At 42.6% G+C, this 12,988-nt stretch overlaps 1 protein-coding gene across 1 annotated transcript in view; it reads right to left on the bottom strand.

Moving 5' to 3' along the window:
* LOC115160280 (transmembrane protein 132C-like) overlaps positions 1-12,988 on the bottom strand; it is a 119,868-nt gene that overhangs the window by 81,542 nt on the left and 25,338 nt on the right. Inside the window, exon 3 of the mRNA XM_029710642.1 lies at positions 7,526-7,669. Coding sequence (XP_029566502.1) covers positions 7,526-7,669 — 144 coding nt within the window. The remainder of the gene's footprint in view (positions 1-7,525; positions 7,670-12,988) is intronic.

The raw sequence follows: 12,988 nt of genomic DNA, 5'->3' as shown, positions 1-12,988 counted from the left end.
ATAAATGAATGAAATGTATGCATTCACTACTGTAAGTTGCTCTGGATAAGAGTGTCTGCTAAATGACTAAAATGTAATAAAAGTAGCGAGGCTACATACAGACACCGGTTAGTCAGGCTGATTGAGGTAGTATGTAGATATGGTTAAAGTGACTATGCATGTATGATAAACAGAGAGTAGCAGCAGTGTAAAAGAGGGGTTGGTGGGTGGTGGGTGGAACACAATGCAGATAGCCTGGTTAGCCAATGTGCGGGAACACTGGTTGGTTGGCCCAATTGAGGTAGCATGTACGCACTACCCTCTGTAGTGCCTTGCGGTCAGAGGCCAAGCAATTGCTCTACCAGGCAGTGATGCAACCAGTCAGGATGCTCTCGATGTTGCTGTAGAACCTTTTGAGGATCTCAGGACCCATGCCAAATCTTTTTAGTTTCCTGAGGGCGAATAGGCTTTGTCGTGCCCTCTTCACGATTGTCTTGGTGTGTTTGGGATGAGTGGGACCGCAGAGTGAAAGTAAAGTGCTCAGCATATGTGGGAACTCCTTCAAGACTGTTGGAAAAGCATTTAAGGTGAAGCTGGTAGAGAGAATTCTAAGAGTATGCAATGATGTATCAAGGCAAAGGGTGGCTACTTTGAAAAATCTAAAATCTAAAACATATTTGCATTTATTTAACACTTTTCTGGTCACTACAGGATTCCATTTGTGTTATTTCATATTTTTGATGTCTTCACTATTATTCTACAATGTAAAAAAAAATTAAATAAAGAAAAAGCCTTGAATGAGTAGGTGTGCCCAAGCTTTTGACTGTCAGAAGTTTACATACACCTTGGCCAAACACATTTAAACTCAGTTTTTCACAATTCCTGACATTAAATCTTAGTAAAAGTTTATTTTAAGAACGTGAAATGTCAGAATAATAGTAAAATTATTTATTTCAGCTTTTATTTCTTTCATCACATTCCCAGTGGGTCAGAATATTACATACACGCAATTAGTATTTGGTAGCAGTGGCTTCTTCCTTGCTGAGCGGCCTTTCAGGTTATGTCGATATAGGACTCATTTTACTGTGGATATAGATACTTTTGTACCTGTTTCCTCCAGCATCTTCACAAGGTCCTTTGCTGTTGTTCTGGGATTGATTTGCACTTTTCGCACCATAGTACGTTCAACTCTAGGAGACAGAATGCGTCTCCTTCCTCAGCGGTATGACGGCTGCATGGTCCCATGGTGTTTATACTTGCGTACTATTGTTTGTACAGATGAACGTGGTACCTTCAGGCGTTTGGAAATTGCTCCCAAGGATGAATCAGACTTGTGGAGGTCTACAATTTTTTTTCTGGGTTCTTGGCTGATTTCTTTAGATTTTCCAATGATGTCAAGTAAAGAGGCACTGAGTTTGAAGGTAGGCCTTGAAATACATCCACAGGTACACCTCCAATTGACTCAAATTATGTCAATTAGCCTATCAGAAGATTAGTGTATGTAAACTTCTGACCCACTGGAATTGTGATACAGTGAATTATAAGTGAAGTAATCTGTCTGTAAACAATTGTTGGAAAAATGACTTGTGTCATGCACATAGTAGATGTCCTAACCGACTTGCCAAAACTATAGTTTGTTATCAAGACGTGTGGAGTGGTTGAAAAGCGAGTTTTAATGACTCCAACCTAAATGTATGTAAACTTCCGACTTCAACTGTATATAGCGACATCACCAATAGATTTTAGCCTTTTGGTATTGTAGCGAACGGCGTGAAAGACAAACATCCTACGCATTGTGCCAATAGGGCTAACCCACTTGCTGGGAATTGTAACGTGGCTCATATAGCAAGGTTTGCAACACTGTCCCCTTTGTACTTGAAGACACGTCCCTGTGCTTCAACTACTCAGCCCGCTAGCACGTCCGAGTCATGCATTCTGATTACTGTACAACGCCTCTCCCCTATTTGACCTAGATAGTTTGTGTGTATGTATTGTACGTATGTACGCTACGTGCGCCTTTTGTAAAAAAAAAAGTATATATTTATTTATGTAGTTCTGTCCTTGAGATGTTGTTTATTAATGTTCTGTGTTATGTAATGTTCCATGTTTTGTATGGACCCCAAAAGAATAGCTGCTGCTTTTACAACAGCTAATGGGGATCCTAATAAAATACCAATACCAATTCCACTTCTGACACCAATTTAGCAAATGGCAAGACAAGGAAGTGAAACTGGGTAACTGCCGTGAAAGGAAAACACCCTTTGCATCTTGCCATTAAGGTAAACCGACTTGGTAGGAAAAGCATTATTACATTTTAGTCATTTAGCAGACGCTCTTATCCAGAGCGACTTACAGGAGCAATTAGTGTTAAGTGCCTTGCTCAAGGGCACATCAACAGATATTTCCCCTAGTCGGCATGGGGATTCAAACCATTGACCTTTCAGTTACTGGCTTCTAGGCTTTCTGCCGCTCTCATCATGGCTCATATTGCGAGAAATGTGACCGTATAATGGTTTTGGAATGACAGTCACACAGACCAGTGTTTGGGTCCCAGTCAGGGAATCAAACCCTAATCCACTATATACAGTTGAAGTCGGTAGTTTACATACATTTACGTTGGAGTCATTACAAAAGGATCTATATCCACAGTAAAACAGGTCCTATATCGACATAACCTGAAAGGCCACTCAGCAAGGAAGAAGACACTGCTCCATAACCACCATAAAAAAGCCAGACTATAGTTTCCAACTGCACATGGGGACAAAGATCGTACTTTTTTGGAGAAATGTCCTCTGGTCTGATGAAACAAAAATATAACTATTTGGCCATAATGACCATCATTATGTTTGGAGGACAAAGGGGGAGGCTTGCAAGCCGAAGGACACCATCCCAACCGTGAAGCACGGGCTGGCAGCATCATGTTGTAGGGGTGCTTTGCTGCAGGAGGTGCACTTCACAAAATAGATGGTATCATGAAGAGGAAAATTATGTGAATATATTGAAGCAACATCTCAAGACATCAGTCAGGAAGTTAAAGCTTGGTCACAAATGGGTCTTCCAAATGGACAAGGACCCCAAACATTCTTCCAAAGTTGTGGCAAAATGGCTTAAGGACAACAAAGTCAAGGTATTGGAGTGGCCATCACAAAGCCCTGACCTCAATTCTATAGAACATTTGTGGGTGTAACCGATGTGAAATGGCTAGTTAGTTAGCGGTGGTGCGCGCTAATAGCATTTCAATCAGTGACGTCACTCGCTCTGAGACTTGAAGTAGGGTTTCCCCTTGCGTTGCAAGGGCCGTGGCTCTTGTGGCGCGATGGGTAACGATGCTTCGGTGGGTGTCAGTTGTTGATGTGTGCAAGGGTCCCTGGTTCGAGCCCGGGTTGGGGCGAAGAGAGGGACGGAACCTACACAGTTACATTGGTGCCGTGACCCGGATCATTGGTTGCTGTGGGAAAAGGAGGAGGTCAAAGGGGGGGTGAGTGTAACCGATGTGAAATGGCTAGTTAGTTAGCGGTGGTGCGCGCTAATAGCATTTCAATCAGTGACGTCACTCGCTCTGAGACTTGAAGTAGGGTTTCCCCTTGCGTTGCAAGGGCCGTGGCTCTTGTGGCGCGATGGGTAACGATGCTTCTGTGGGTGTCAGTTGTTGATGTGTGCAAGGGTCCCTGGTTCAAGCCCGGGTTGGGGAAAAGAGAGGGACAGAACCTACACTGTTACATGGGCAGAACTGAAAACGTGTGTGTGAGCAAGAAGGCCTACAAACCTGACTCAGTTACACCAGCTCTGTCAGGAGGAATGGGCCAAAATTCACCCAACTTATTGTGGGAAGCTTGTGGAAGGCTACCCGAAATGTTTGACCCAAGTTAAACAATTTAAAGGCAATGCTACCAAATACTAATTGAGTGTATGTAAACTTCTGACCCACTGGGAATGTGATGAAAGAATAAAAGCTGAAATAAATAATTATTTCTACTATTATTCTGACATTTCATATTCTTAAAATAAAGTGGTGATCCTAACTGACCTAAGACAGGGAATGTTTACTAGAATTAAATATCAGGAATTGGGAATAACTGAGTTTAAATGTATTTGGCTAAGGTGTATGTAAACTTCCCACTTCAACTGTAGGTGTCAGGTGTTGGAGAGCGCCATTGAAAGCATGTCCCAGCTGAGTTTCAGTCACAGTACATTCGTGTTAGTTTTTCTGTCAGGTTTCTGTACTACCCATGTGATGGCAGAGTATGCAAAACAAATGTGCACCCGATTGATACAAATCATCATGATTTGCAGTCAACATTTAATTTTGAAGGTTTTTGGGGAAAACCGTTGAAAATGACTGTTTCAGCACTGATTTTATAGAGCCGGTAGCTACATATCTTACCTTTAGAAGTGTTAACTTCAGGCTACTAGCATCTATTGAGTTGCAGTGTCCCATACATTAAATGTCCAAATCAACTTAAAGTATATACAAAATTAGTTTTGAAGCGACACAATTCTAAAGGAGGGCTACAGCTACACCCTTTCCTTTTACTGTTTGTGATTCATACATTATTATTGTGATGTACATGATTCGATTCACCACGATTTAACCGAACACCAACTACTACAATAGCAAAGCACATCATTCAGTTCATTAAAAATAATAGTTCCATATGAATTAAAGGAATCACCATTTTTTTTAAATGTCTTTTTACTATTTTGAGAAATCTGAAGAGGGGCACCCGTTATATAGTAAATACACTTTTTATGGCCTAAACAAGATCAATAGGGGAGCTTTTTCAGCTGCGTGTCTTGTGTCTTGACTCTTTCATGCGCAATGACGCACCTAGCCTCTCCGCTGCTTATCAGCTATTCCTCTATGTTCTTGTGGAGTTCTATAGAAAATTGATGCAGATTTGAATTATCTTATGTGTGGTATGATTGCTAGTTAACCTATTGCAGATATGGACAAATGTTCCACCTACCACTATTGTCATTACGGATAGAGGGCAGGATAGAGTTGACTGAGGAAATTTGGCTATATGGAAGAAATTATATCGTAAAACCTGCAAAATAGGGAATGTAAACCACTGAAAAAATGCACTACCCTCCACTGTGACCAATAACAAATCACACAACCCTCCTCAAAGCAAAAGAAAAAAGATAGACAACCCTCTCGACCAGCCACCCCACACCAGTAAATTTCGAACTGTCCCTAAAAGAGCTTTATAAACAAAAAGAAAGCAATGCATCGATCTATGAGACTTCAAAGAGGGCCAACATACTTTCTGATACAGAATGCAGTGATGTGGACTGAACCTGTCGCCCGTAATAAAGCGTAGTGCGCTGTGATAAATGTCACCGCTGATTATGTTAGAGGCTTATGGACACAATGTGACCTTTCTGTGTCTTTATATACTCTGAGAGGCAGGGTCATGTGACACATGCACACGTATTACTACATTACTGTGTAGTGTGTATACACATTGCTGTGTGTTTGGTTTCAGGTAGGCTGTTATAAACAATAATATCCTCTTGGAGAACTGTGGAAAACCTAATAGCTTTACAAAGTCTAAGAGAAATATGCTTCAGGTCTAAACATTTCCTTACCCATTCGACTGTAACTTAAGAGTAATTGGCAGCGCCCAAACTAAATCACTTATGTTGCTCAACACGAAATGTAACTATGAAAACACAGTAAACACAACAAATATATATCTTCTTTAGACATCTCCCTGTACAACCTGAATTTCAAGGAAGAGAGGGAAAAAGCAATCTAATAACAGTCCAGTACTTGAATATAATTTGTAAAGAGGTCCACAAGGAAGGAGGCAAAATTTGTTTATGTTCATGTTTCCTCTCCTCGAGCACAAGAAAGCCTCACCACCATGAATTCTTGACATCTCCGTCTGTAAGGCTTCCCCAACTCCCTCGCTACTTTCAGGTTGATGTTTACCAGCTGAAAAGTCAAAATTGGCTATATCGTAGAAATTCATGAAAAGATCTTTATTTAAGGCTAGGGTTAGTCATTAGGGTTTGCTGTGTGGTTAAGGTTAGGGTTAAAGCTGCAATATGTAACTTTTTGGGTTACCTGATCTAATTCACATAGAGATATGAGTTATAGATCTGTCATTTTCATTGAAAGGAAGTCTAAGAAGCAGTGGATCTGTTCTATGTGCTATTTTTTAAGTTTTTTGTGTTTTCTACTTTCGGTTTTGCACACCAGCTTCAAACAGCTGAAAATACAATATTTTTGGCTATTGAAAATATATTTCACAGTGGTTTTGTTTATACATAAACTGAAATTAGGCAAACTATTATAATTTTAGCAAAAAGGAAATAGTGGAGGGATTTATGCATATTGTGCCTTTAAGGGTTGGGTTTAACATCAGATTTCATGACTTTGTGGCTGTGCCAGCTAGTGACCACTCTGCAGAGGTGCCTCCAGTGCACAAGTCATCCCAATAAATGCCAGCCTGCTCCCTACTTCATTATCTCTAAACTGACACATGTCACCGCTGAGGAAGTTTCTCACACAGATTTCTATAATTAATGTTTGATAGAAAAAAGGACAAATAAACTCCACTTAATTAACATTGGAAAGTGTTGCCGTTGTTTTTAGCCACTAACTGGGGACTGACTAATACTAATACGTATTCATGAGATGAATGTAAGTTAGGTAATTGCCACCAGGGGGTAGACCATAGGGACAGAGAGTATGCTAAGGAGCAGTGAATGTGGCTGTCAATCATCCCAGCACTAGGCTGACCAGTAATCCCACACCACTGCAGGGGAGAGGGCTGGTAATATGAGACACATAAGGGACAGTTCGAAATTTGGTCATACTCTAGGTGTCATAAAAAATGCACCCCCCACTTCAAAGTTTCAAATATTTCCACATGACCCTCCCCTTGCACTGTAAAATAAATTGCACAACCTCCCCCCTCAAACATAATGATTACCAACACAAATAACAATAACTGTAGTAAACTTTATGTTTATAAACAGGATACTGAGTATGCGCGCAGAAAAGTGTAGTGCATAAAGGAAGTACCAAAGCACCTTAATAGAGGAGGTGCATGCAAGCAGATTAGGATATTTGGCTATATGGAAGACATTATATAGTAAAACCTGTAAAATGGGGAAAAGCCATGTGCCCAATAAAAAAATCCCACAACCCTCCCCAAAAAGAAAAACAAATTAGTTAGACAACCTTCCCCACTGTATAAATTGAAACGGAGTCCAATGGGAGCCAAGTGCACTAAAGTTTAGCTCAGAAGTTCAGTTGCTCAGTAGTGAAATTGTTATTATTAATGAGTTGTCTCTTTGGGAGGGGGTTGTTTGGGGCTCTAACAACATTATTGTTATTCATGAACATTGTTGAACTGAGTCTGCTGAGTAAGCAGCACACCATGACAGTTGCTTTAGCCCATAATACATCATTAGGGCCCATTTTCCCCGACCACATGGCCTGACCAGGAAAACTCCTGGCCCTACCCATAATTCATCAAACCTGCTACCCAGTGTGTTGAATCGTAATCAACAAGAACCAGGTGCCACTGACCTCTGACCGAGGGTGTTCTCCTTGCGGTGACAGTGAAGGGTGATGACTCTGTGTCCCTCGCTCCTCACGTCCTGACTCACTGTCCACAGGACTGGGTTACTGGCCCTCGCCCCCAGGAACGCCACGCCATCCTTCGACTTCACTCTAGAGGAGAGAGAGGTAAGATGTCAGACAACAACATTAAATGGGACTGATTACTATGTCTGCATCCTAAATGGTCCTGGTCAAAAGTAGTGCACTATATAGGAAAAAGGGTGCCATGGCTTTAATATGATGTCACTGGTCTAGCATACTTGGCTATGTGTATGCACTGTATTGTACATACAGTAGATTGATCCAGGTCCATTCTGATCCAGATCCAGATTCCATACTATGTATATTGAACAGAAGTTTCCGCAGTCTTCCATACAGAAAGTTCGCAGTTCACCATGGGAGAGTTGGCTCTGAAAAAAACCAAGCCTCACAGCCTGCTGTTTTCTTGTCTAGGATGAAATTCATGTGATTTGCAGCATACAAATTATGGCATAAAGACAACAGATGGCATGTCAGCTGTTTAAAACAATAAGGATGTTGGAATGACTTTGAATTAACCTTCGAAGAACACATTGTGGAACTATAATTAGAGGTTCACAACAAGCCAGGAACACTACTTACATCCAAGACAGGTTATAAAACCTACAACGGGAAGTTAATAACCTGTGTCCATGCTGACTCACTCTACAGCTGGAAACAGGTGATGCAGTCTTCTATTTTATTTCATCCACACCTGTGGTTTAAAAGAGTATTCAGACAAGAGCTGTACACTCTCATTTGATCTATGCCATTACCCATGGATACAGCTAGCTGGAGAGAAGCCAGTCACTCTCTAACCTGCTCCTGTTCTCCATTCTAACACATGCTAAACTCCATTCTCTGCCTTGTCATAGGATATTGCACTGATGTGCCTAAGTGGCTGTCCCTACCTTTTCCATCATGAAAAATTGCACTGCTTCAAGCCTTCAAGCCTTAAAGAAAACATTTAAAAATAGGAAGGATAGATACAGTAGTAAGAAAGTCAGGCAACAAAAAAAAGAACAGTGAAATATCACTGTTGACTGGGAAGAAACATGGTAGAATGGTAGAATTTTTCTCCCCAAAAATATATATATTTTTTGAAGATTGTCCTCGTTGCACTACTGAAAATGGTGAAGGACTTCTAACGCGCTGAGAAAGTTGTGACATTACGGGCAGATGACGATGTGACAAACTGTGCTCGGACCAAAGGAAGAGCGGTGGCACACATCTCCCGACTCAGCCCGGCTTCTCCTTTGATCTTATCAGGGAGCTGCAGCTAGCAGTAATAACTGGCCTGTGTTCAGCGTGGAGCTCCTGACGAGCCCAGATAAAGGCCAGCTAGAGCCAACGCTGCTGCCTATGTGGCTGAGGAGGTGACTGATGGCTCCCAGCTCTCTACATCCAAAATGGCACCCTATTCCATACATCCCTAAAACTCAACTCTGGACCTCGAAGCTAGCTCCACTGAGCTTTTTCATTGTTTCGCTCTAGTCAGGAACTGATTTAGACCTGGGTGGGTGCAATTCATTATCAGGTAGAACTGAAAACCAGCGGACTCCGGACTTCGTAACGTAAGAGTTGAATACTCCCTGCCCTACATAGACCACTACTTCTGGTCAAAAGTATTGCACTAAATATGGAATAGGGTGCTATTTAAGAAGCATCCTGTGTGGAGCTTCATACTGTAATGACGCCATCCTGAATACAGGTGGTTTAACAATAATTAGTTTACATACAAATCTACAGCCCACATCTACAGTAGTATACACCTCCATAGTGTTCAGAGATTGAACATCAAACGTAAGATCTCTCTCTCTGATACAGTAAGTCAGACCTCCAGAGCAGTTCATGCTCAGTAACATATGCTGTCCATGTCTTGAAATGGACAAGCATTGCACTTCTACTGCTGTTTTTATTTTTTCTCCTCTGTCCCTTTCTCTCCCGCTTTATCTCTCTCCCTCACCCTCTTTTCCTTCCTCTGCCCCCACCGCTTTATCTGTCTCCCTCACCAGCTCTCCTTCTTTTCCTTCCTCTGCACCCCCCCTCCACCTCCTCTCTCTCTCATCCATCCATTCGACATGCAAACTCCAGCAGCACGACCTGCAGAAAACAAGTATCAGGGGTAAATTAAGAAATGTCATGTTTCAAATGAGATTGGTTTGGCTAATATGATTTCTGGGGAGTGGGTGAGAGGAGACACAATAAAGAGTAGGCCCACTTTCTCATGCATCAGCACATGAAGCAGACTTCCACAGCAACCTGTGCATTAGTTAGATGAGTATTTACAGATGTGATGAGGGTGTCAGCAGAGACTGGGAGAGAGGCTGATCTCTCTCTCTCTGATGGTTGTTCACAACAGACACACCAGTGCCGTCAGTGGCCAAACAGCACGTCAACGCGGCCGCTCTAAGCCTAATGAAATTCCACCACTTTTCAATTTCATTATCTCCAGCACAATACCAGTGTCTACATATGTGAAAACGGCGCATTTAAAAAAAAATATTAAGTGAAAAATGGATACCGGATGACATCATCAAACTTTACAACATTTTAAAAACAGTGCAAACATGAGATTCATGCTGATGTGGGGAGCAAGAAAATACCCTCCCCCTGGTTAGAAACTCTTAGATATTACAGAGAAGCATTTTTATAGGACCTTTCTTCTTATCTTTTTAACCACAGATCATAGAAACGTGCTGTTTTCACATATGTAGACACTGGTTTGGTGCTGGAGATAAGGAATATCAAGTTGAAAAGTGGCAGTATTGTCCTTTAAACATGAGCATTATGAAAGGGGCAGGGTTAGGACTGGTGAGAGTGATGCACTGCTGTGTATAAATCATTTGGGAAAGCTATGTATATCTTCTACATACATGGATATAGCCTACACTACAAATTCAATACACACAGCACACGCACATGCACAGACACAAACTGATGCACAAACATACAGCTGCATTAACCAGTACCAGCCCCGGGGTCAGATTACCCCAGCTCTCACATAATGGCTTTTAATTGGTGGAAAATACTGAGCTGGGGTATATAGAGTTCACACTAATCTACAAAAAAAGGGACAATATGAATGGGAGAAAAGACGGATAAAATATCCCTTAAATCTGTCAGACCAGTCTTTTCAGATGACAATTACACCATGTTTCATTATACTGAAACATTATATTACCATCATAACATTTATACAAGGTCTGTCATCAAATAATACAGTTCTACCAAATGAATAGACACTGACACATAAAAATACATATTTATGCCAGATTTCCAAAGCACACTTTTGGTTCCCATGGTAATGAGTGGAGAGGAGAGCTGGCTGAGGCAAAGACTTGGCAGTTGAGAGGTAAGAGGGCCAGAGAGCACAGTGCAGGTGGTGATTGGCCTAGCTGGGAGTTCAACGAGCTGTATAGGGCCATAAGCAAACAAGAAAATGCTCATCCAGAGGCAGCCCTCCTAGTGGCCGTTGATTTTAATGCAGGAAAACTGAAATCCGTTTTACCTAATTTCTACCAGCATGTCACCTGTGCAACTAGAGGGATAAAAACTCTAGATTACATTTACTCCATACACAGAGACACATACAAAGCTCTCCATTTGGCAAATCGGACCATAACTTTATCCTCCTGATTCCTGCTTACAAGCAAAAACTCAAACAGGAAGTACCAGTGACACGCTCAATATGGAAGTGGTCCGATGAAGCAGGACTGTTTGCCTAGCACAGACTGGAATATGTTCTGGGATTCATCTGATGGCATTGAGGAGTTGACCACATCAGACACCTGTTTCATTAATACGACCATACATACATATCCCAACCAGAACCCATGGATTACAGGCAACATCCGCACTAAGCTAAAGGCGGACACTAATCTGGACACTTATAATAAATCCAGCTACGCCCTCAGAAAAACCATCAAACAGGCAAAGCGACAATAAAGGACTAAGATCAAATCCTACTACACTGGCTCTGACTCTCGTCGGATGTGGCAGGGCTTGCAAACTATCACGGATTACAAAGGGAAGCCCAGCTGAGAGCTGCCCACCCTACCAGACAAGCTAAATGCCTTCTATGCTCGACTCGAGGCAAGCAACACTGAACCATGTGTGAGAGCACCAGCTTTTCCGGACGACTGTATGATCATGCTCTCCTTAGCCGATGTGAGTAAGACTTTTAAACAGCTAAACATCCAAAAGTCCACAGGGCCAGACGGATTATGCTGACAAGTGTCTTCACTGACATTTTCAACCTCTCTCTGACCCAGTCTGTAATACCTACATGTTTCAAGCATACCACCATACTTCGTGTGCCTAAGAACGCCAAGGTCAACTTGACTAAATGACTACCAACAGTAAAACTCACATCTGTAGCCAGAGGCTGGTCATGTCTTACATCAACACCATCATCCCAGAAACCCTGGACCCAATTCATATACCACCCCAACAGATCCACAGATGACGCAATCTCTATTGCACTCCACACTTCCCTTCCCCACCTGGACAAAAGGACCACCGACATGAGAATGCTGTTCATTGACTACAGCTCAGTGTTCAACACCAAAATGCTCTACAAGCTCATCACTAAGCTACGGACCCTGGGACTGAACACCTCCCTCTGCAACTGGATCCTGGACTTCCTGATGGGCCACCCTCAGGTGGTGAGAGTAGGCAACAACACATCTGCCACACTGACCCTCAACACGGGGGCCCCTCAGGGGTGCGTGCTCAGTCCCCTCCTGTACTCCGTGTTCACCCACGACCACATGACCACGCACAACTACAACATCATCATTAAGTTTGCCGATAACACAATAGTGGTTGGCCTGATCACTGACAACGATGATGCAGCCTATAGGGAGGAGGTCAGAGACCTGGCAGTGTGGTACCAGGACTACAAAATCTCCCTCAACGTGGGCACGACAAAGGAGGGAAATGGAGGGCCAAACACATCGGTGGGGCTGCAGTAGAGTGGCTCAAGAGCTTCAAGTTTCCTTGTTGGCTACATCACTAAGGACCTACCATGGTCCAAAGACACCAACACAGTCATGAAGAGGACACGATAACACCTCTTCTCCCTCAGTAGGCTGAAAAGATTTGGCACATGCCCAGATCCTCAAAAAGTTCTACAGCTGCACCATTGAGAGCATCTTGATTGGCTACATCACCGCTTGGTATGGCAACTGACCACAAGGTGCTACAGAAGGTAATGCGTACAGCCCAGTACATCACTGGGACCAAACTCCCTGCCATCCAAGACCTCTATACCAGGCGGTGTCAGAGGAACGCCCTAAAAAGACTCCAACCACCCAAGTCATAGACTGTTCTCTTGCTACCACACTGTAATCGGTACCGGAGCGCCAAGTCTGTGACCAAAAGGCACCTGAACAGCTTCTATCCCCAAGC

Source organism: Salmo trutta, chromosome 23, assembly GCF_901001165.1.
Source record: "Salmo trutta chromosome 23, fSalTru1.1, whole genome shotgun sequence".
Lineage (NCBI taxonomy): Eukaryota > Metazoa > Chordata > Actinopteri > Salmoniformes > Salmonidae > Salmo > Salmo trutta.
Note: the sequence above shows the minus strand (reverse complement) of the source record. Positions and strands in the feature narration are given on the sequence as shown.